Below are 23,508 nucleotides of genomic sequence, written 5' to 3'. Positions count from 1 at the left end.
ATCCATTTAGATCCTAATGTTACCAAAGCTCAGCATGAGCGGATATAATGCTGCCATATTTAACTAATATCGTAAAAGTCACGCTTATCGGGCAATAAATAAATACAATAGAACATTAATTAAGTGGAGTTTGAATTTGTTTAAATCTTATTCAAAATTGATTGAAACGGAAAGGAGCATAGAGATGAAATTTATGAATTTCTCCAACTGAAATTAGGACTAATCGCACGATATAACATACTTGAAACCTTATTTTATTTTGTTGATTTTGATGAAAACTTATGTTTGCAGATGGGAGTTTGTTCTGTCCAAACTGTATTCATTTCAAGATCAGTTCAACGAGCAAATTCGTGGTGCTCATATGGACTTGGTATTGTTTCACGATGCAATGGTCCATTTGTTCATTATATCTCGAATTATCAATACGCCAAGGTAATTTTTTTTTTAATGAAATAAGGGTTCAAACGAGCAAACGGGTCACCTGATGGAAAGAAACTTCCGTCGCCCATGGACACTCGCAGCATCAGAAGAGCTGCAGGTGCGTTGCCGGCCTTTTAAGGGGTAACAGGGGAACGGGTAGGGAAGGGAATTACAGGGGAGGGTGAGGAAGGAAATAGGGGAGGGTAGGGAAGGGAATAGGGTAGGGGATTGGGCCTCCGGTAAACTCACTCACTCGGCGAAACACAGCGCAAGCGCTGTTTCACGCCGGTTTTCTGTGAGGACGTGGTATTTCTCCGGTCGAGCCGGCCCATTCGTGCCGAAACATGGCTCTCCCACGTCAGCTTTTAGCATTAGTCTATATTGGGCAAACAATTGTTGCATTGAAATTATGTTATCCTCTAATGATCGTAAACTATTCCAGAATAAATAAAATCCCTGTCTTTTCCCAGTACATACTCAACTTCTTCGTACAAAATTTTATTAAAATCGTTTTAGTAGTTTGGGCGTGAAAAGGTACCGGATAGACAAGAAGACATATTATACATACTTTGTAGTATTATTAGTATGGATTTTAACCATCAAATCATACAAAATGTCTATTATTTCGTAGGGGCAACGCTTTACTGGTTGGAGTCGGCGGATCCGGAAAACAGAGCCTAACGAAATTAGCGTCATTCATAGCGAACTACTCATACTATCAAATAACATTAACTAGGTAAGTTTTGATTGCATTAGCGGCAAGTTGAAACGCTCAGGGCCTGTTTCATTACTTCGATAAGATGACAGATTCTCCATACTCTATCTGTCAAGTTAAGTGGTGGATAGTCTATCCGGCACTTGTCAGGAAGTGGTGAAACAGGCCCTAAGTATGCGTCCTAACTCCTTCTATACCCAATAGTATCTAGAGCTAGTCCTTGAAATACAACTTGAACGATTTACCAAAAGTGTAATTAGTGAAATAAATACAAACAAGTATTTATAATTTTATCCTAATTTATGTTTCATTATTTTGTAGTTATCTCTAAATCCTTTTGTTAATTGTACCTATAAATTAGATTTGCTATCTAGCTCGGCTTTGTTTAAGCTAATATAATTTTGGACTAATCTCTGAGCTTTCCGGACTAAGTGTATTTGCGGCGAGTATGGCTGACCGAAAATTATCTTGTTCATGATATAATTGGGATGGTATAATTTCAAAAAATATCCTTGATCATTGGATACATTTTTATATTTGCATGTTTCACACATAATTATAATCATCCGTTATAAGGAAAAAAAAGGGATCGAAATACTTTATTCCAATCACCCCGGTATTGCTAGAGTCAATTTCTTTTCTCACTTTTTGCCATCAGTTTCTGGTAGACCTATAACCATGTAGAAATTTGGCCATTGATAACAGTTATGTCTCTACTTATGTTTTTATTCGCGCACTCATCTTCAAGCATTCTTGTATCAGCAGGCGATAAGTGATTGATCAGCAAGATCTTTATTTGCGAATGTAAGAGAGAGAAAGGAAGAGAAAAATCATTGACTGGATTTCTACATAGTTTGTGGCCAGTTTATAGCAGAATACTAGTTGTAAGGAGTAAACCGTAAGGAGATTTTACAAAGTTTCACATTGCTCCAGGGCATACAACGTGGGCAACTTTATGGACGATATTAAGATTCTGTACCGCATTGCGGGGCTGCAGGGGAAAGGCGTGTCGTTCATTTTCACGGATAACGACATTAAGGACGAACAATTTTTGGAGTTCCTGAATAATATTCTTAGTTCCGGCGAGATTGCGAATCTCTTCCCCAAGGATGAAATGGGTAAAGTTTCGCTTAATTGCACGCCGAGTTAATAATGCCTACGGAGAGTTTGTTATGTCCGCTTTAAAAATTAAGCACTCAAAACAAGGGAAAATTTATCTGCATAATGTCAAAAAAAGACAAAAAAAAGTTCACTTAAATAATATATAGCGAATGCCTTTTAAAAGTAAAATAATGATAGATTAAATTTATTTTAGATGAAATTCTAAACGAATTAACGCCAATAATGAAGAAGGAAGCTCCTAAACGTATTCCCGTCAACGACGTCCTCTATGAGTACTTTATAATGAGGTCACGATCTAATTTGCACGTTGTTTTATGTTTCTCACCGGTAAATAATTAAAATATAATATTTTATCTTAAAATAATCAAAAAAAGTTATGCAATTTTTGAGAGTTATGATAACTTTTTAAACTAGGTCGGTGAGAAGTTTAGAAGCCGTGCATTGAAATTCCCCGGTCTTATATCTGGATCTGTAATGGATTGGTTCCAAAAGTGGCCAAAAGAAGCGCTCATCGAAGTGGCAGAGCATTTTCTGACGGATTTCAGCGTAAGTTTTTCTTTTGGAGCAAAAGTTGTTTGTCCGCACAAAAATACTTCCCTGTCAGCCTTTTTGTGGATTCGATATCGCTCTCGTTATAATGTAACCCAATATCACTTTGTTATCGATATTATCTTGGGACTGGTAAAGTAACCACAATTTTTTACACAGTATCTTATTTTCGTAGTAGCCAAACTGAATAAAAGTTATTATCTTTAGCGAAAGTATTTATTTTTATCGATTTAAAACAAAATCATTATATTTTTAGGTTGTATGCGCAGTAGAGACGAAACATCAACTAATTGAAATTATGGGAATGGTTCAGGATAATGTGGCTGACACTTGCGTAAAATACTATGATAGGTTCCGGAGACAAGCTCATGTTACGCCCAAATCGTATTTGTCGTTCTTGGAAGGATACAAAAAGTTGTATACTGATAAGCATAGAAGTATCGCTGAAATGGCTAAAAGGTAAGACAAAATTGCTAAAAGGGTGAATAGTTAGTTGAAGTGAGAATTAAGAGCACCTGTTCTCTGTTTTAATATTTTCTTTTATTATAAAGTATATTAATGTAATTCCCCAGAATGACTACAGGACTGGATAAATTAGTTGAGGCAGCACAGAGTGTGGACATACTCAAAAAAGAATTAGAAGTTAAGGAAACAGAAATCAAAGTAGCAACGGCAGCTGCGGAAGAGGCAAGAACCTTTCTAGCTATAGCTAAATCCACATTTTCTTTTATGAAGCATATTTTCTAAAAAGACTATTATAGGTTCTTCAAGCGGTAGCAGAATCTGCAGCAGCAGCGGAGGTAGTAAAAGCAGGAGTGGTAGAAGTAAAAGAACGCGCCGTGCAAATTGTCAACGTCATCGCTGCGGAAACCGCTGTAGCTGAGGACAAGTTAGCAGCAGCTAAGCCAGCTTTGGATGCTGCTGAAGCTGCTTTAATGGTAAAACTCATAATTTAAAGCTTTGGTATGTAGCCAGATTTACATAAAATAATGCACATAATTGGTACTTTCGTTTTCAGACTATAAACGCTGCCGATATAGCCACAGTTCGAAAATTAGGAAAGCCACCATATCTTATTACACTTATTATGGATGCAGTACTTTTGTTGTTCAGAAAACGTGTTGATCCTATTAAGCCGGATGCTGACAAAGAATTCTTGACACCGTCGTGGGCAGAGTCCCTAAAGGTACCTATAGATTGTGTCTCTCAGTCAAAACTTCAAATACTTTGTTATATAATTTTCTTGTTTATTGGTTATTGCCTGAGGTTATTCAAGGTAAAGTAAAATTTTCAGGTGATGGCTGATACCAAATTCTTGAATAACTTGAAGTTTTATCCAAGAGATGAAATAAATGCTGAAATGGTCGATTTACTGCAACCTTATTTCAGATATCGGTATGTCTTATTAGAATATTTTGCTGTTATTTTGCTTGGAACTATATTAAGGATGTATATTTAATTTTTTAGGAATTACACTTTCGAAGCAGCAAAGGTTGCTTGCGGTAATGTTGCTGGCTTGATATCTTGGACAATTGCAATGGCTCAGTTCTATGGCGTTAATAAAGATGTCTTGCCATTAAAAGCAAACTTAGCAGTTCTACAAGCAAAATACGAAGCTGCTAAAAGGGAATTGGATGCAGCGGAAACTATGCTGGAGGCTAAAGAGGTAGGATTTTGGGCTTTGTTAAACGATCATCTTTCTGAATGTTGAGCTTTATTATGGGTATAATTTTAAGAATAATGATTTTATTTTGTTTGTCCAATTTAGCGAGAATTAGCGGAAGTCCAAAAGAAGTTTGAGGAAGCAATGGCTCTCAAACAAGCGGTTTTAGATGATGCTGCTAAATGTCAAGAGAAGATGGATGCAGCGTCTGCGCTTATCAACGGTCTAAGCGGCGAGAGAATACGTTGGACTGACCAGTGTGCTCAGTTCCGGTCGGAGATTGAAAGACTTGTTGGAGACGTTTTGCTTTTGACTGGGTAAATAAAGAGTCTATAAATTTGATTTCTACCAACATTACTACATTAGTTGTATTATTCAATATAATAAGCGCTGTTTTATTCTTACTTCCGGTTAACTAATGCCTTTCAAGTTGTGTTTGTGTAAACCCAAATATATTTTAGTTTCTTATCATACGCGGGCCCGTTCAATCAAGAGTTTCGAATACTACTGCACACCAGCTGGCTAAACGAACTTCTCAAAAGAAAGATTCCGGTGTCTGTGAGTCTAAATATAACGGAGCAACTAACTGATACTGCAACGGTAACTAATAAATAAATATTATTGAATACATAATGATACCATATGGCATACGCTGTACAGTAATAGCTGCATTAGACGAAAGCAATAATTCGAATGATTTGAAGCTTGTCGTCATACTTTCAAATGTTTTTGATTTTAGATTGGCGAATGGAATTTGTGTGGTCTACCAACAGATGAACTGTCCATACAGAATGGCATTATTGTCAACAAAGCGTCCCGATTCCCCTTACTTATCGATCCACAAACCCAGGGAAAGATCTGGATAAAGAATATGGAAAAACTTAATGATTTGATTGTAACTACGCTCAATCACAAATACTTCAGGTAGATCTGCAAATACCAGCCATTAGAAAACAAAATTCTACAAATTATAATAACGTATCAATACTGCTATGGTAAACTTTATTAATTTTGTAGGAACCATATCGAAGATTGCGTGTCTTTGGGAAGACCATTATTGATTGAAGATGTAGCTGAAGAATTGGATCCAGCATTAGACAATATTTTAGAAAAGAATTATATTAAAATTGGTTCTACTTATAAAGTAAGTTTATTAAAAGTCGATAAGTTTGTCACTTATTTATATTAAATTTGCTCAGTATTTAACTTTTTAAATGTAGGTCAAACTAGGTGATAAAGAAATTGACGTAGCTCCAGAACACAAAATATACATTACAACGAAATTGCCGAATCCGGCTTACACACCAGAAATATCTGCACGTACTTCCATCATCGACTTTACGGTTACTATGCAAGGTATTTCAAATTATTATTATTTTATAATGAATCTTTTTAAACGAAACTTTGCTCTGCGAATATGTATTTTTATATTTACTACGTATATTTTGAGATTTCCTGTTTCAAATATGCTGAAAGTATTTGCGCTCTGTTCACTCCGAGTCTGCCTAAAAATCTATATCTTTTAGGGTTGGAGGATCAACTATTAGGTCGAGTGATACTGACAGAGAAGGCTGAAATGGAAGCGGAGCGCACTCAGCTTATTATGGACGTGACGGCCAATAGACGCAAGATGCAGGAACTTGAGGCCAATCTACTGCACAAACTCACCACTATACAGGGTTCGCTGGTAGAAGACGTGTCACTCATACAAGTTCTCAACGTCACCAAAGCTACTGCTACAGAGGTATTTACCATTTCTTTAAATCGGTTGCTTAAATTTGCTTTGCTGCTGTCATCCTTAATTAGCGAAATTGTTTAAAAAACTTGTAAACATACAGTGCGCTCTTTGGTTCAAAATATTATAACAATAGTGCGTTAATGAGATTGCGTATTGGGAACTTATTATTGTTCCACCAGTCTTTTAATTTGCTTTGTTATAATTTAAAATAAGCCTTATTTAAAAACCATCATTGTGAATGAAATAGGTAAAAGAGAAACTGGAAACAGCTAAAGAAACAGAGATGAAGATCAACGCGGCTCGCGAGGAGTACAGGCCGGTGGCTACGCGAGGCTCTGTATTGTATTTTCTCATCTGCAATATGTCCCTCGTGTGTAACATGTATCAGACCTCGTTGGCACAGTTCTTGGAACGCTTCGACATATCCATGGAGAGGTCGCCGCAAAGTCCCATCACATATAAGAGAATCGCTTCCATTATTGAATACTTGGTAAGTTTCATATTGCTCACTTAATTTTGCGCCACGACCTCTGTGGCTACTGGCTCAGTGGTGAGCGCGTTGGTAGCTCAAGCCGGAGGTCGCGGGTTCGAATCCCGCCGACGGAACAAAGAGTTTTCAATGTTCCCGGGTCTGGATGTGTATTAAATATGTGTATGATATAATAAAAATCTTAAATATATGTATAGTATAAAAGTATTAAATATATTTCCGTTGTCTGGTACCTGTAACACAAGTCCTTTAGGTACTTAGCACGGGGCCAGACTGACGTGGTGTGAAGCGTCCATAGATATTATATTAAAATATTATTTTAATAGCATTGATATGGAAAATAATATACTTATGTATCTAGAAGTGATTCTGAATGCTTCTCTAGCTTTATTATAATGTTTGCTTGGAAGATATTTATATTATTAGGATGTAGACAGTAATCAAAAAGTAATAACGCTTATCATTCATCAGACGTACGACGTATGGAAATTCATAAGCCGAGGCTTCTACGAAAAGCACAAGTACCTCTTTACATTGCTGTTGACTCTGAAAATTGATTTACAAAGAGAGTACATTTCCTTTGAGGAGTTCCAAACGTTCATTAAGGGTAAAGTGTACTTAAATACATATTATTTAGAAATAATAAGCAATTTAATAAAGTTTCGTTACTTAAATTAAACTTTTGGTATTTTTTTAAACCTTACTTTAACTACAACTAATTTAATGCCGGTTTATAGGACTAATAAGTAAGACCTATTCAATATGTATCATGTTGCGATTAACAGGTCTAAGGATCAGAAGTCAGAACTAATTTGTATATCTAAAAAATATATTGGTAATATACTTACATAATATAATTTTAATTTCTGTAGGTGGAGCTGCATTGGATTTGAACGCATGCCCACCGAAACCATTTAAGTGGATAACGGATATGTCGTGGTTAAATTTAGTACAACTGTCCAGTTTAAGGAAGTTCGGAACTATTATAAATCAAGTTACGAACAACGAAAAGGGCTGGAAATCCTGGTAAATTTTATTGAGTTGCGGTCGATGTATTTTTTAATGTAAAGAGATTAGACTATAAGAATGAATTTCGAACACTTTTAAAAATGCACAAAGATCCAACAAAGTTTTAATTTTAAGGTTCGACAAAGAAGCACCAGAAGACGAACCGCTACCAGACGGATATCACACTTTGGATGTGTTTAGAAAACTTTTAGTTGTTAGAGCATGGTGTCCAGATAGGACACTGTCGCAGAGTTTGTAAGTCATAATCATTGTGGCTATCGTAACATATTATTTGCATAATTTCTCATTCTCAAGCCTTTGGAGATCAAAGTTTTAATACACCTTTATCTTTTAGGAAATATGTTATCGATTCTATTGGTACACAATATTCGGAAGCGGTTATCGTGAATTATGAAGTAAGAATGTTTTTACTTATTTTAACAATTTGATAAAGCCGGATGAACTAAAACAAACATTTTTTGTTTTGTAGCAAATGGTTTTAGAATCTCGCCCATTGGTACCCTTGATAGGTTTCCTATCTATGGGCTCGGATCCGACTCCTTCAATAGAGATGACGGCAAAACGCCTAGAGTGCACTTGTATGTCTATTTCGATGGGGCAGGGCCAAGAAGTACATGCAAGGAAACTAATTTTACGAGCTTTATCCGAGGTATATCATTGATTATTATTATTATAGCAATCACACTATATCATAACTCATAACATTATAAATAGACGCATGATTAGATTACTTCAAACGTTTTATTTCATTGTATCTTTGATTGTAGGGCTTATGGGTGTTATTACAAAATTGTCATCTTGGTTTGGATTATATGGTTGAAGTCATGGAACAATTTGGTGAGCTAGAAAAACATCTAGAAACGATCCACGAATCATTCAGGTAAATGAGAAAAAAATGCCACTTTGACGATTCTATTCTGATAGAATGACTTTATAATAATATTTTATTTTTAAGGCTTTGGATAACTACAGAGGTTCATCCGAAATTCCCAATAACTTTGCTGCAGATGTCTATTAAGTATACTTGTGAACCACCTTCAGGTAAGGCTGATGATATCTGCTTTGTTCTGTTTCATGAGATTAGTAAGTAATAGTATTCATAATAATTTAACATTCTTCTTAGGTATCAAAGCTGGACTTCTAAGGACTTACGATTCAATGGGACAAGACTTCCTAGACTACAGTGACAGTCCTTTCTACCGTCCTCTTATCTACACCATATCTTTCCTCCACACTGTCGTACAGGAGAGACGCAAATTCGGACCCCTCGGTTGGAACATACCGTATGAATTCAATTCCGCAGATTGGCTGGCTTCGTGTTATTTCGTTCAGAACCATTTGGATATGTTGGAGCCAGGACAGTTTGTCAGCTGGAATACTGTTAGGTTAGTATGATGTGAACTAAAGGTAGAAAATATGTGACTTGTGCTGTTGAGAAAAAAATATATTTGTAGGCGGAAGAGAGACCTACGTTATTTGTTCGGCTTATGTCAAGTAAATGTAAGTTGTTATCTGTTGGCTGGTATATAAGTCGAACATATTAAGTAAGTTCGCCATCTGCCTTTAAATCAATTTCTATAGTAGTACTTACAAAACGTTGATAATAAACTTTTTTCAGGTATATGGTATCAGAAGTACAATATGGTGGACGAGTAACAGACGATTTGGACACGCGGCTGCTAGTTACGTTCTGCAAAGTGTGGTTCTCTGACCAGTTATTTACCGACGACTTCCAATTCTACAAGGGATATGGTATCATGAAGTTTAAGAACATTCCGGAGTACATAGAGGAAATTGATAAAATGAAAACTGTTGATCCTCCTCAGGCATATGGATTACACAGCAATGCCAACATTACGTAAGCTATTTAAAACAATAATTAGTATGAATTGGATTTCAATAGGGGATATATTCTGTTATGTTGTTAAAACAATAATTATTATTAATCTCTATTTCTACCATTGCTGATGCCTGATGGTCCTTGTAGAACTATCAAAAACCTAAAAATGCAAAAATGCGTTCATGACTCATAAAACTATTGTTTTAATAGGTATCAGCGTGACGTAACTCAGGACTTGTTAGATACAATTTTGTCGATTCAGCCAAAAGAATCTAGTTCTGGTGGAGGCGAGACTCGAGAAGCGTCTGTCTACAGACAGGCCAAAGAAATGCTTGAGAAAGTACCACCGAATTTCGACCCACATGAAGTCAGGGAAAGGTTAATACAACCTCAAATATGATATCAATTAAATTTAGATTTTATGTTACGGAATTTATTTTAATAATATTTTTCAGGCTTAAACTCTATGGTATCCTTAACTCAATGGTCATATTTTTACGTCAAGAGATTGATAGAATGCAGAGAGTTATATCACTTGTTCGGAGTACTCTTTTAGATTTATTACTAGCCATTGATGGTACGATAATTATGAATGAGGTGAGGATAATTCAATATCTGCGTTCAACCATTTTCATTAAATTAATAAATTATTATGTTCAACCAGGTCTTATCCTATTTTTTAATTAGAGCATGAAAGTTTTTACCGAGTTCCCATTCACTTTTGCTCTATTTCCCGTTCAGGATTAAACGATTGATGAATTTGTTTTTTGAAAATGTCTTTCTCTGTCTATTAGGCACTTCGGGATTCTCTGGATAATATTTACGACGCTAAAGTCCCTAGCGTGTGGCTCAAGAATTCCTGGTCTTCGTCAACTCTCGGCTTCTGGTTCACTGAGTTTCTGGAGCGGAACATCCAGTTCTCATCGTGGTGTTTCCAAGCGCGGCCTCATTCGTTTTGGATGACCGGCTTCTTCAATCCTCAAGGTTTAGTTGATTTTGTCACACTTATAATAATTTGTAGAGAAAACTTGTTATTGGCATGTCGCTATTTAATATGTATTATTACCGTTATTGTCATTTGTCATATGCTGTGAGTTTTCCCAATAAAATAATAATAATAATTAAAATATAATGAATGCTTCTACTTGTCTGACGTTCGGGATGTATGATATTTTACTAAACCTCATTGTACGCGATCAGGGTTTTTGACGGCGATGCGTCAAGAGGTAACGAGAGCGCACAAGGGCTGGGCCCTCGATATGGTGTCCCTGCATAATGACGTCACAAAGTTTACCCTAGACGAGATTAAAGCTCCACCACCGGTACTTTATAAAGCATTTTTAAATGTTTGTTTTAATTATAATGTAGATTCAAGAACTTGTTTTAAAGTAGGAATGCAAGTTTCTGCCTATTTAACTTCCGTATTACATTTATGGTTAATTTGATTAAGTACTTATGTATCTTGTGATTTTTTGCTCTTATTTTAGCAGTAAGATCCATTTAAAGTAGTTTCATATTTTTGTCAGTTTTATTTTCGTAAGTATCAGAGCTGGCCAGGTTGAGTTATACAATATCTTTATTTGTGTCAGATCTTTATGTAATTAGCTGGTTTTCTATCATAATAATATTATAATAAGATTGAAAAGTAAGTTCGCTTTTTGTTAATTAACTTACATGTTGATAACAAGCAAGTATGTCATTAGTTCCTATTTTAGCCGGCTTAGAAAATCACTTCTATAATTGGTTTCAGGAAGGTGTATACATCCACGGTCTATTCTTGGACGGCGCTGGCTGGGACAAGAGGAACATGCGTCTCGGTGAATCGACACTGAAAGTTTTGTACACGCCCCTGCCCGTTGTACACGTGTATGCTATCAATTCCACTGCGCCCAAGGATCCGAAACTCTATGAGGTTTGTGTCTACTATCATCTAAAATTATATAAGGACTAGCGTTGCGCTGAAATTCGTTTTACGCGCGAGAATTTCAATCTTTAAATATTTTTTCGCAACAAAAACTATCCTATATCATTTCCTGTCTTTGCAAGTACCTCCTAACTAGATTTCACCTAAATCAGTTCAAACACATATATTGAAATATTATTTGTAAGGAGTTAGGACATTTTGATGACAGGAAATTAGAAATGGTCTATGAACTTTGTTAAAAGGATGCCTCTAGACTCTAGAGAATTGCATTTTTTGATGGAGTTGGGTTGTTTCATGGCTATTTGATTGAATTCGTGACTATAGCTATTCATCTCTAACTATTAACTCTATCTATCTACTTTTATAGTAGCTCATATTTATATTGAACATGAGCTACTATAAAAGTAGCTTCTTTTGGAGCTGTTTAAGCAGAATGATTTATATTTCCTCACCTCTCATGTTTTACAGTGTCCGGTATATAAGAATGCTCGTCGTACAGGCCTCACCTACATTACCCCTTTGTGGCTGCCAACAATAAAAAGTCCCGATCATTGGATACTGAGAGGCGTGGCCATGTTATGTGACACTAAATAAGTATGTTGTGTTTCTTTTCTTTACTTGTTAATGCATAGGTTCCTTAATTTATTGTTTGTGTGTTTATTAACTTTATTGTTTATCTTTAATTGCGCTAAATAAAAACTCAACAACTGTTTTAACATTTTAATTTTTTAACGTACAATTGGAAGCATTAAGAGGTATCGCGATATTTAAATTTTAGCAATACTGATTTTATACACCTTTAAAATTATTTACAAAAAGATTTCGATTTCGTTCGCACGGAGTCACTCACTCGTTGCTTACAAAAGTGTCTAATCTGTAAATCGGAGATGCATCCTAACGAAAGTTGTATACTAATTGACGAATCCAATTACTATGTATTAGTGGACGGAGCTCAATGGCTGAGTAGTAGCTGCATTACTGAGTACTGAGATAACAGACATATGTTTAAACATTTGTCAAGTGTCATACTGTATAAGGCTTAACAGACATTCGTTATATCGATCAGTTTGTAAAACACTATTACAATATTTGATTGCTTTTACCCGGCTACACATAGCTTCTAAGTGATTCTGATTGAGTTCTACTACTGTTAGGGCCGGAACACATAAACACGATACGACGTCGTGTCGTACCACGATGCAGCGTTGTTTTACGATGCGCCGTCGCGTCGTGGAAATCTACGACGAGCATCGTAAAAAACTACGTCGCGACATCGTAACGTGCCACGACACGCCACAACGCCGTCGATATAATGCGGGGTGAATTTTCACAGCTAATTTCTTTGAATTTTGAATAACACGCATCGTGTATAGGGGCAGGTTACGATGTCGCGACGTAGTTTTTTACGATGCTCGTCATATATTCCCACGACGCGACGTTGCATCGTGAAACGACGCCGCATCGTGGTACGACATGACGTCGTATCGTGTTTATGTGTCCCGGCCCTTAGACATAGGTTCTATTGGAGAAATTGATTCACAGGCAGATAGCAGACCTACTTTGTTTGGTTGGGTTAAATGTCAAGTCAATGTTAAAATAATAATGAATTATAACTTTTCCTGGGCTTTGCACAATCCGACAGAATTACGTAGGTCCGCCATCTCTCTATGAATCAATTTTTGTAACAATTTTTCTATTGAATAGTCCCAACAGAAAGTTTATCGGTTTCTTAAATTATTGTTAGTAAAATCGTACATTATGATGAAAAACTTGAGTAAAAAGTGGAAATTCGAAAATGTTACGTATAATTGAGGAATGAACAACTTTACTATTTGTTAATGAAGTGAGATTATATTCAGTTCTTTTACATGTATAAAATATACAATTAAATATTACTCACATTATTACTAAGACTTTGGTAGCAAGCATAGGTACACGATAGAAAAAAAAATCGTATCAGTCTATGTATTTTAAGTGATGGGCCTGTAAAATCGATTACTAATATTTAGCACTAAAATAACATACTTTTACAAATTACTGTATATATCGAGATCTAGCACTTCTAATGAGATAACAGTATTAAAGAGTAAACTAATCCTGTCTATGCGTAGTCGATAAAATTTATCCAGTCTTATATTCACATGTATATTTGTAAAGTAACATAATATTATTATTCAAAACACGTTTGTAACTTTGCTAGTTTTAGCAGAGTCACAACAAACTTAAATATCTTATAAATATTTTATCCTCTAAATAGACGACGAAATTCGTTGTAACAACAACCATAACATATACCATCATTACAAGTGCAGTACTACGTACTTTAACCAATAAACTTAATATTATAATAGCAATATCAATAAAGTGTATACAAGCTTTGCCTTTGGCCTTACTATGATACAGAAAAATAAGATACATTATTGCACTCGAAAAAAAAAACACCTTTGGAGATCCACGATGTTACTGTTATTCTCTTTTATTGTCGTTCCGAAAATTTCCCAGAGGTTCCACAGATCTTGACCTAGGAGCTCTGAAACGAGTATTTATGGTATCAAATTTCAATTTGCTTGGACTAATATGGGTTTGGACTAAAATAATTAAATATTATTTACCTTCTTCTTGAAAGCGTCAATTCTATTTTTCCTTCCTTGACTTGTTTAAACAGCGATATGGCTCCAGCATGACTTAGACCACGTGTGGGTACATTATTAACTGATAATATTTCGTCACCTGAAACAAATTATAGGCGAGTTAAGTGGAGGTTTAGATCAATGAATAAAATCGTTTACGACATTGAACATTTATATTTAAATGTGTTTACCTTCAAATATTGTACCCTTATCAGCTGCCTGCCCATTTGGGAATACCGTTTTTACGAAAATTCCCATCTGACCTTTAGGCGAATCAGTCCCTCCAACGATACTAAATCCGAGGCTTTTTTGTCCCGGACCTTTCCAGAATTCCGCTTTATGTAGTGTGTTATGTGACGTTTGGTAGTTATCATGCTGGGGTACATTAGATCCATTATAATCTTGACAACGTGACACATGCGGCGTATAGTGTTGAGAAGATCGTGTAGATCCAACTCTATTGAAGAATCTGCTCCGACTGCTACATCTTAATTGATCGGGAATGCTTTCAAAAGATCTGTTTTGGTATAGTCTTGGAACGTGTTTAATATAATGTGTAGAATTTTCTTTGATTTCGTTTGAAGAGTTTTCATTGTGGACAGATAAACCAATCACAGGTTGAGGCCGAGAACAATGAAGCGATATAGGCCTATAATTGTTTCCTGTATGTCTAGGAGTTGGTGATGATCGCATAGAAATTTCTATATTAGTGATATTTTGCAACGAAGAATGTGGCTGCGTAAAATTATTACGCTCTAATAACTTTTCGTCGTCACTTTTTTGATTTGATAACAATAGACTATTGTTAACTTGCACTCCGACTTCACATTTTTGATTTTTCTCTTCTCGACTGTTGGCTTGTTGCGTTTGATGATTTTCATGAGCATAATGTGTTTCTATACTTATTTTATTAGGTGGCATATCGACGGTTTGGGAAATGATATCTGGCGGTACATTTGATTTTGTTACTATCGGTTTCGTATCGGTACTTTGATTGTTAATAATTCGACTTAGCGTGATTGGTGTTATTTCATCATGCGCCATTACAAGATCAACTTGATATCTTTGGAAAAGTGTACTTTCTTCTACAGCCGCTGCTTCTGTAGAACAAGAATTTACTATATGCTGTACATCTCTTAGAGAAGAGAGGCCTCGTAAAACTTTGCCATTTACATTCACAATTTCGTCACCTATTCTTAGACGTCCATCTCTGTGAGCGATGCCATCGAAATCTAGTTTAACTACAATGTATCGAATTTCATAGTTACATCCGCTATTGTCAAAGTCTACTCTATGCTGTGCTAAATACACCCCTAAACTTTCGTCTAATCTGGTTTTTAGTAGCCTTATTTTTCTGAATCTTTTTGTGCAAGGTCCTCGTCCGAGGATATCTGTTTCCTGTCGCTTGTGATCGTTCTCGTCAGAAATACTTAGCATGCTATGATTTAAATTAGGCGTTGATGAATGTTCAACGGTTACTTGTGAATTTAATAATTTATTTTTACGTGTTTGCATACGCTCATCTTGATTCATGGTTTTATAAATATAAGGATTCTTTTGTTTTAACATCTTTTTCGGTAAAGGCGGTGGCTTAGCATCATTATAGTCAAACCCGAGATGTTGTTGATGAACATTGTTCTTAAATTTTAGGTTTTCTTCATTACCATTTTCTAATTCGCTATTAGAACTTTTTTCAATAGGAAATAATGCACAAGGAGTCGAACTTCTTCTGGCTGGGATTTGGACTCTGCTTACATTTATTTTATGATTGAGACTCAATTGTCTTGAAAATGTCATGTGATTATTTTCTCGGTAATTATTAGAATTTATATTGTTGTTTACATACCTTGGAGGTGAATGATTTGTATGTTCATCAGTTGGTCTGCCATCACTATCGTATCCAGACTCATTAGAACTTACATAGTTACTAAGCCGATGTGCTTGTAAAACATCTTGATGGATACTTTGATTAGACGAAGCAAGATCTGTTTTTAAATCCTGAACGGAACCAAGAAGTGAGCAATAGTCATATACTGGCAGACTATTTCTATTTCTCGGAATCAGCATGGGATCGTAGTCAAAAGGTGGCCTTTGAGATATCATTGAAGACCGTCTTGAAACTTCTTCAACGTTTAGGTTAGGTCTAGGTTGAAACATTATATGCTCGTCACCATCATTAATGCTTCTAACTGAACTTCTGGCAAACTCACAATTACTTCGAAGACCAGTATTGATTTGAATATGCTCTTCGTTAATTGATATGTTATCGCTACTTTGGTATCTCTCTTCTGACCTAGAGTTCGTGACATACCTTCGTTCTCTCAAAAACTTTGGAGATTTTCGGTCAATTCTTTCTGAAAAACTTTGTCTCATGGATATGGACCTATGTTGAGAAGCCATACTGTTTTCTTCTGGTAAAACAGATAGTTTAGATCTTAAAAACGCATATGGGAAATTAGGTTTTTTGCTCGTGCCTGTATTTTGTTGCCCGTCAAGCTTGTTAATATTATCACAACTCATTGCTTTTGCCGACGAACTAACTAGATTGTCATCAGCTATATTATTATTCGTTTTTTGTTTAGTAGGAGAGATTTTATTTTCAGAATTTTGCAAATCAATATCATCGGAAGGATCATCAGCCTTGACATACGTGGATAAGTGTGATGTAGAGCAGCTGCGATATAAAGACGCTCCATTCGCTACAGGATAGGATTCAGATGTTTTAGAATTGTTAAGGGATTGTGATTTTGATGAATTCAGCATGCCCGTTGATCCCATTCTGTGGAAAAAGGATTTGAAAGGACTCGGGGATCTTTCTCTCGAACCACTTCTTATAGAATCCGTATCGTTATCTTTTTTAAGAGAGGCAGAGTCGGAGCTGCTCCTGCCCATTTTCCAGTTTTGCTTCTTTTTATATTGTCCCGTAATAGGCGTCGTAGAGTTTTCGTTTTCATTTTTGGACGTATCCTCGGACGTTTCTTTTGATTCTACTTTTTTTAGCATGTCTAACTTTTTTCCCATACGACGACCCCACGTTGCAAACACTGCAAAAGAAAATCTTTTTTGAGCTAAAACCATTACATGGGCTGTTATATCAATGAAGTTTTTGTGGAACATAATAATGAGGGCCTGTTTCACGACTTCCTACTAAGTGCTGGATAGGCTATCCACAACTTGCTAGCTAACAGATGAAATAGAAAGTATGGAGTATCTGTCAGATCAGATGTAGATAGCCTATCCTGAACTTATCAGTAAGTGGTAAAACAGCCCCTGAGAGTTTAATCTCTTCAAACTTTGTAGTTCAATTGTGATTCATACAACACTATGATATTTATCTCTCACTTATGTTTAGACGTTACCTTTCTTCATCTCCTTAACATCGTCCTCCATGACCATGGCGGGGAGTGCGGTGACGAGCGTGTAGTCATGTGGGGCCTGCGAGCCGGCGGCGACGTCTCGGCGCGGAGACGCCGTGGCCACGTGCTGCCCGGTCACTTCCCTGCGCTTCGGCCCTCGGAAGAGGCGCATGATGACCAATTACGCAACCATTGCGCCACACCACATACGCAGTCTGTGCTGAAATAGTAATTATGTCCTCGTTAAACCTACGATTATACATTACGAGATTCGCTACGCTGGGAAGATTTTTCGCAAATGATAGGCTATTTTTTTTTCATATTTTCGTCACACAGTGATTCCACTGTGATATTAATACTGCATTTGGAGGTTTTGCAAAATTCCTCGATTGATCTTAATTGTGATTTTTTGTAGAAACAAAATTAGTATAGGTAGTGCATAAAGAAACATTACAGTATGAACTTATGAAATATTATACTGTAGTCAGCGGTCAACAATAATTTTATAAATAACGATTTCGCTAAAGATTCAATACATCTGATAACGTGTTAAGTAATCCCGCATTGTTTACGTCAATTATACTTTATCTAGCCGATCTGAACGGAATTTTGTAATAGCAGAAGGTTGTTGTAATTGATTTGCCAGATTTTACGTAATTTGTACGCGTATTTAACTCAGTATTTTATTACGTGTTGCAAGACGCACTAGTGTGTAGCCTTAACATGCCTGCACGCGATTTTGTATGTAAATAAACAACTTTTTGTCTTGATTATGTTATTCCATATTTGTGAATTTAACTTTTAATTGTCTTACATTACGAGTCAGGATACTCGATTTTATTACCGCACTGTCATAAAACTTTAATTGCAAGAAAGCCATGTTATTCCTTTTATTGATTCTTTATCATTATAATTTAATCTGCAAAAACTACATTTTCAAATATATACAAATTGCAAATATATCTAAAGTCATCTACACATAGAGTATTTGTGGTGTCCGCTCACGCAGCAAGACGGGATGTGTACTATTTATATAATTACTTAACCAGCAGTAACTATATTTGTTGCGGAAATGAGATTAACTGTAGTGGACAAACAAACGGTAAAATCTAAGGATGCGGTATTGAAGGCTATCATTAGAAAATTATGTTTGTCAGCGTCGCGTCAGCGTAATTAAAAACATACTATGTTGAGTCGAGCTCTACAATGTTGGGTTCCGTAGCGGCTTGGAATAAGACTGATAGTAATGCTACGTCCTGTAATTGTCACTATTCAATTCTTGTTAAATAGTAAATTCCTAAGTTTCGGTAGCATTAGCATTTCAGCAGTATTTTATTTTGTCTAATTACCCGACTTGAGTGAAGTTAGAAGCTTTATTCAAGAACAAAAGTAATTCAAACCCGAGACATTATTATTTCAATTAAAATATGAAGATATCATTTAATCTACCAAATACAAATCCCCTAATAATAAGATCCACGCTTGACGTAGATGAGATTACTACTTGATCGGAAATTGACGAGAAACTAAAAACCAAAAACAAACATACAAGGACCAAAGTTGCAAATATTGCATAAAATAGAAGAAACAGAGTACAGAACTCTAAAGTTAGCACCGCGAGTGTTCATTAGAGCTTATCAGTATTGGTCGCCTGAGTCAGGTATCTCAGTAATCAGACGAGCGGCTGATCGGCCGGAAACCCGAGCCGCTCTAAACGCCCATAATTTTCTCTAACTCACCGTGATGCGCCATAATAACTCTCTTTTTATATTCTTGGTTATGTAATTGACCATAAACTATCCGAACAATTTAAATGCCAGTATTAAGAGGATTTTCAATATTTTATGCGTCTAATTTTATTACGTCTCCAGTTTATGCTGTTTCCAATAAATAATAATGTTTGATAATAGCGATAGAACTTGCATTTGTGCATTATGTTTTTTTGTAAGCTCCGGAAATATTATTTGTTATTACTTAAATACTTAAAAGTTCGGTATTCGGATGGAGAGTAATTTGTCTTGACGTGCACACGAAATTGTTGGTATTATTTTTCTGTGCGTGTGAGGAAGAAAAGCAGATTGTACAATGGTCAAGTTTATTTAGTGACAGGACTTTAGAACATTCTCGAATTCGTTGTTTGCTGTTGGACATACTGTCCTACGCTGTAGTTAAAGTTGCGACTTGCGATAGAGTGTCACGAGTATACCAACAATATTAAATGTCTGACTATTTAAATAGACAATTTTTCTTAAATTGCAATTGTTATTAAAATAACAACAATTTGTTTTACTAATCGACTCTAACGATATGAATTTTATTGAGTTGCCTGTAGATACAGTACGAGGTCTATTAGAGTCAATTGGTTTATTTATTGCTTCATACAGAACTGATTGGGTACCAATCAAGGGGTGTGCGTTGAATGCTGGGAATGATTTCATAGCTGTTGCTTATAAAATGCCACCCACTGTAACTTCAAGTGGCGTGGGGCTCTCACAATAGGTAGAGGTATCAGTCAAAATGATTCGTAGGCAGATGAAGAACGCACGTTAATTGGTCGGATTATATCAAGTTTCAGGTGGTTATGGTCTGTCGCCTGGACTTGACATAGTCTTACTAAATCACGCAGGTTCACCATCTACATTTGAATCAATTTCTCTGATATTACCTACATTTTCTTATAAATTTCTACTAATGCCATGTTCTGATATTATTCGTACTAGAATATCGTATAAATAGGCATTACGTTGTGGTTTGTCCTGATACCTTTATTATTATGTCATTTTACAATATCGTATCTTTATCTTTACGTAGAGTTACCCATCAATACAGACTGCATTTTGGTTCTTTATTGTAGGTCAATGTCAAGAAGTACCAATGACGCGTAGCTAAAAACTTTGCATGATATAATGTATATCTTTTAACAGAATGCTGCAAAATATAAGCCGCAAGTCCTTAGAAGAAATGCTAAGTAGAGTAAATGCACTGGTAATACTTTTGAGGCACTTTCAACAAATAAACTGGAAACTAAAAAATAAACCATCGTTACACGGTTGAATTCTACAGAAAAAAAAAGATTTCGCAAATTGACATGTCAAAAAGCGTATAGAAAAGACGAAAAATTAGATAGAAGAAGACAAAGATGGCGTAATCTTTGTCTTCTTCACTTTTACCGTTACACACATTTACCCGATTATAGAATCCCCTAAAATTCTTTCTACCCATTGTAAAAGTTTCTCTTTACTAAAATTATTAGGAAATTAAGAAAACCCTCTATAGCCTGTTTGTATACAACTAAAAATTTGTTCTTTCCAAAACCATCTTTGCTCTTGGTATACATGTCTATGGTTATTGGTAACATTTTTTGTAAAATAGCCAACCCCCATAAATATCCCCATATTCATCAGCTATTCAATATTATCATCATTTTAAAGAATATTTACTGCAGATTTCGTCAAATTGCATTTCCCATCGCTTTAAACATCTGCATGACGGAGTAATGTTCCTCCAAGGTTCAAGATCCTTAGATTACGGTACGGTTGCGATCCTCGGTATACCTAGAACACTACCATTCTCGGAGGCGATTTGTTTACGCGCTAAGTAATTACGTTTTAAACGGCGCCTGCGCATGCCCGGACGTACCGCTCGCGCTACCGAATTGGACCCTCGAGCCAGAAGTCGCTATTGTTTGGTTTCCTCATGTCATAGACTGTGGTTTCTATTGAGTTTGTGAAATAGATGTTACACGTCACCTGGGTCTGAACTATTAACGACTGTTTGTTTCTTATTTAGATTTTTCAAATTACAGTTTTTCTCTTCTAGATTTTTCGTTGCATTGAAGTTCGTTAATCGCGTGGGAACTGCACATTTTCCGGGATAGAACCTATGTTCTTTGCCGGGATTCAGAGCATCTTCACTTAATTTAATCAAAACCAGACAAAAACGCTTGCTCATTAAACATATTAGCCTGGATTTGATTTCTCTCTCATCATGTTTGACTATTTTCCATAAAACCACTAAGATCCAAAGTGGAATCATTAACTTTCTGAAGTCAACCGAGCATTAAAACACGGGAAGCGGACACCGCACACGATGTACATAGATAAAATATATTATTCAAATTTTTACATTGTCGGTAATTGTATGCAAACACCTCAACGCTCGTAATTATGGTGAAACTGAAGGCGAGTGCTAATTGAGATCGTAAACAGAGTTAAGCACTAATGGGGTAAAACTTATCTTTAAAATCTTAGTTACGCAATTAAGTCGTGTTTGCACTATTTGTTTGTGCGAGTGGCGCTGCTGGGCCGCGTTTGACGGACGTTGACATCGGCAGGTGCACTCCACGTTCTAATAGTGGACTCACGAATATGACCACTTGCAGCGCGTTTGTTTCTCTCAGAACATAATAATAAGCTTGTATATTATGAGTATTCTGTAAAACATTTTTATCATTGAATGGAAAAAACGTTTTCTTTAATGAGCTATCAGATTTGCTATCAGATGAATTGATTTATAGGCTGACGACGGACCTACGTTATTGGGTCACGTTATGCCACACTCAGCCAAGATCATGATTAACATTGAGTTGACATAACCCGACCAAATAACGTAATTCTGATAGCTGCCTATGAATAAATTCAATGGTACGATCTTATAATAGCGTTGCCTGATGATTATGCCTGTCAAGCGCAGACATAAAAGCCTCATCCAATCAAATTGGTATAAAAATATGAAAGTCACTTCCGAATACCAATATCTCTAGTATACGGCTACGGAAACCCAATTTGACAGCAAATCGATCGGGGATACTGGGAATTAGGCGATGACTGGTTTGTCAGTTGAAATTCTCTATTTTCTGACGAGAATAGATATCTCTTAAAACGTACTTGATTGATCGAGCCATGTTCAATTTTATTCCTCTAACTGGTTACCAAAATATCACGTTAAGTTTAATATTTAACAACACATAAAGAATCGAAGCACAAAACGTTTAAGTATGTTAAGCAAGTCGTAACTGCAGAAAATATATTAAGTATTAATATTATATTTATTGTTCCATACGTACAAAGCCTAGGAACATCAATCAATGACTAGAGCTACTTATGGCAGCAGAATCAAAGACGGTAGCAAATAAGGACACGGGAGTAACAAATATGGCGTATTTTAGGCCATTTATTTTATAAATAGCTCGAGATGACTCACCTCATACCAGGAATGCTCATCGACCAGACGGCGGCGTGCGCAAGCGACGCTCGGCTGAAAAAGAAAGAAATCAATGTACTTGTGTACTTATTATGACGGGGGTACTTTGTTAATTAGCCCTTTCCCCAGTGCATTTGGTACGCACATTTAGTCTGGTAATTGAAAACTTGTTCTTGTAATATTGGATTTCGTTGGACGTCGTTTATTTATTTGATCACTATCAGAATGGCCATCGTAGGCAGGGTTTCTTTAATAGAAGCATATAAACAAATTGATAAATAAAACAAGTCGTTTGGTTCCTATCCGTCAGTACCTATGTTTATTCTTTCGCATTTTTGTTGTGGCTATGCTTAGCCTGCACAGGGTAGTTAAAAGGAAAATTAAAAGGCAAAATATAAGTTTGTACAATTTTGTTGAAATCAAAATGATGCAACCGATTTTCATGCAATTTGTATACGAATCCCTAACACGCTACACACACGTCGAAAACACAATAAAATAATGAATATGATAATAATGATTAAACACCAAGTAGGACGTGATATATTGGTGATACGTGTAATAATTAATGACAATACAAGAGTTACGCCGCTGTGCGAAGTTATCGGAAACATAAAAATTCCATCACGTAGGGGATTTGTCGTCTTGGAGGACAATAGTGCGGTAGCCGGCAAGAGATTCCATGGTGACAATACCACCAGTGAGTTGCATGGGACTAATCACTTTAAGTTAAAGAAGTGCTCACAAACAATGAACTTTTTATCGGCTAACTCAGTTAATGATAACAATGTTTGGACGATGTGGGAGCTTTAAAATGCAAATTGTTTATC

At 36.0% G+C, this 23,508-nt stretch overlaps 2 protein-coding genes and 1 long non-coding RNA gene across 4 annotated transcripts in view; 1 reads left to right on the top strand and 2 right to left on the bottom strand.

Moving 5' to 3' along the window:
• The window catches only part of LOC121730366 (dynein axonemal heavy chain 8), a 31,180-nt gene extending 18,978 nt beyond the window's left edge, over positions 1-12,202 (top strand). Inside the window, exons 59-91 of the mRNA XM_042119377.1 lie at positions 292-432; positions 1,052-1,156; positions 2,069-2,253; positions 2,451-2,584; positions 2,672-2,803; positions 3,063-3,265; positions 3,379-3,493; positions 3,568-3,744; positions 3,825-3,992; positions 4,101-4,201; positions 4,274-4,472; positions 4,575-4,786; positions 4,931-5,069; positions 5,209-5,393; positions 5,487-5,613; positions 5,690-5,825; positions 5,996-6,213; positions 6,455-6,697; positions 7,169-7,304; positions 7,570-7,723; positions 7,841-7,960; positions 8,061-8,121; positions 8,196-8,375; positions 8,494-8,606; positions 8,682-8,767; positions 8,850-9,111; positions 9,345-9,584; positions 9,777-9,944; positions 10,022-10,163; positions 10,361-10,550; positions 10,767-10,888; positions 11,317-11,478; positions 11,959-12,202. Of these exons, the coding sequence (XP_041975311.1) occupies positions 292-432; positions 1,052-1,156; positions 2,069-2,253; positions 2,451-2,584; positions 2,672-2,803; positions 3,063-3,265; positions 3,379-3,493; positions 3,568-3,744; positions 3,825-3,992; positions 4,101-4,201; positions 4,274-4,472; positions 4,575-4,786; positions 4,931-5,069; positions 5,209-5,393; positions 5,487-5,613; positions 5,690-5,825; positions 5,996-6,213; positions 6,455-6,697; positions 7,169-7,304; positions 7,570-7,723; positions 7,841-7,960; positions 8,061-8,121; positions 8,196-8,375; positions 8,494-8,606; positions 8,682-8,767; positions 8,850-9,111; positions 9,345-9,584; positions 9,777-9,944; positions 10,022-10,163; positions 10,361-10,550; positions 10,767-10,888; positions 11,317-11,478; positions 11,959-12,084 (5,182 nt within the window). The 3' untranslated portion in view covers positions 12,085-12,202. The remainder of the gene's footprint in view (positions 1-291; positions 433-1,051; positions 1,157-2,068; positions 2,254-2,450; positions 2,585-2,671; positions 2,804-3,062; positions 3,266-3,378; positions 3,494-3,567; positions 3,745-3,824; positions 3,993-4,100; positions 4,202-4,273; positions 4,473-4,574; positions 4,787-4,930; positions 5,070-5,208; positions 5,394-5,486; positions 5,614-5,689; positions 5,826-5,995; positions 6,214-6,454; positions 6,698-7,168; positions 7,305-7,569; positions 7,724-7,840; positions 7,961-8,060; positions 8,122-8,195; positions 8,376-8,493; positions 8,607-8,681; positions 8,768-8,849; positions 9,112-9,344; positions 9,585-9,776; positions 9,945-10,021; positions 10,164-10,360; positions 10,551-10,766; positions 10,889-11,316; positions 11,479-11,958) is intronic.
• LOC121730377 lies at positions 12,197-13,894 on the bottom strand. Its single transcript, XR_006036104.1, has 3 exons — positions 13,884-13,894; positions 13,522-13,527; positions 12,197-12,468 (listed from the first exon to the last, which is right to left on the bottom strand). It is a non-coding gene; the product is annotated as an uncharacterized LOC121730377 (long non-coding RNA).
• A 60-nt stretch (positions 13,895-13,954) lies between these two features.
• Positions 13,955-23,508, bottom strand: part of LOC121730367 — a 29,225-nt gene continuing 19,671 nt past the window's right edge. Inside the window, exons 2-6 of one of the 2 annotated variants that reach the window (XM_042119378.1) lie at positions 22,679-22,732; positions 17,480-17,696; positions 14,312-17,164; positions 14,103-14,220; positions 13,955-14,020 (exon numbers count right to left, since the gene is read on the bottom strand). In XM_042119378.1, the coding sequence (XP_041975312.1) occupies positions 13,957-14,020; positions 14,103-14,220; positions 14,312-17,164; positions 17,480-17,648 (3,204 nt within the window). In that variant the 5' untranslated portion in view covers positions 17,649-17,696; positions 22,679-22,732 and the 3' untranslated portion in view covers positions 13,955-13,956. The remainder of the gene's footprint in view (positions 14,021-14,102; positions 14,221-14,311; positions 17,165-17,479; positions 17,697-22,678; positions 22,733-23,508) is intronic. The other variant, XM_042119380.1, reaches the window with a different exon arrangement.

This window comes from Aricia agestis, chromosome 9 (assembly GCF_905147365.1).
Source record: "Aricia agestis chromosome 9, ilAriAges1.1, whole genome shotgun sequence".
Classification (NCBI taxonomy): domain Eukaryota; kingdom Metazoa; phylum Arthropoda; class Insecta; order Lepidoptera; family Lycaenidae; genus Aricia; species Aricia agestis.
Note: the sequence above shows the minus strand (reverse complement) of the source record. Positions and strands in the feature narration are given on the sequence as shown.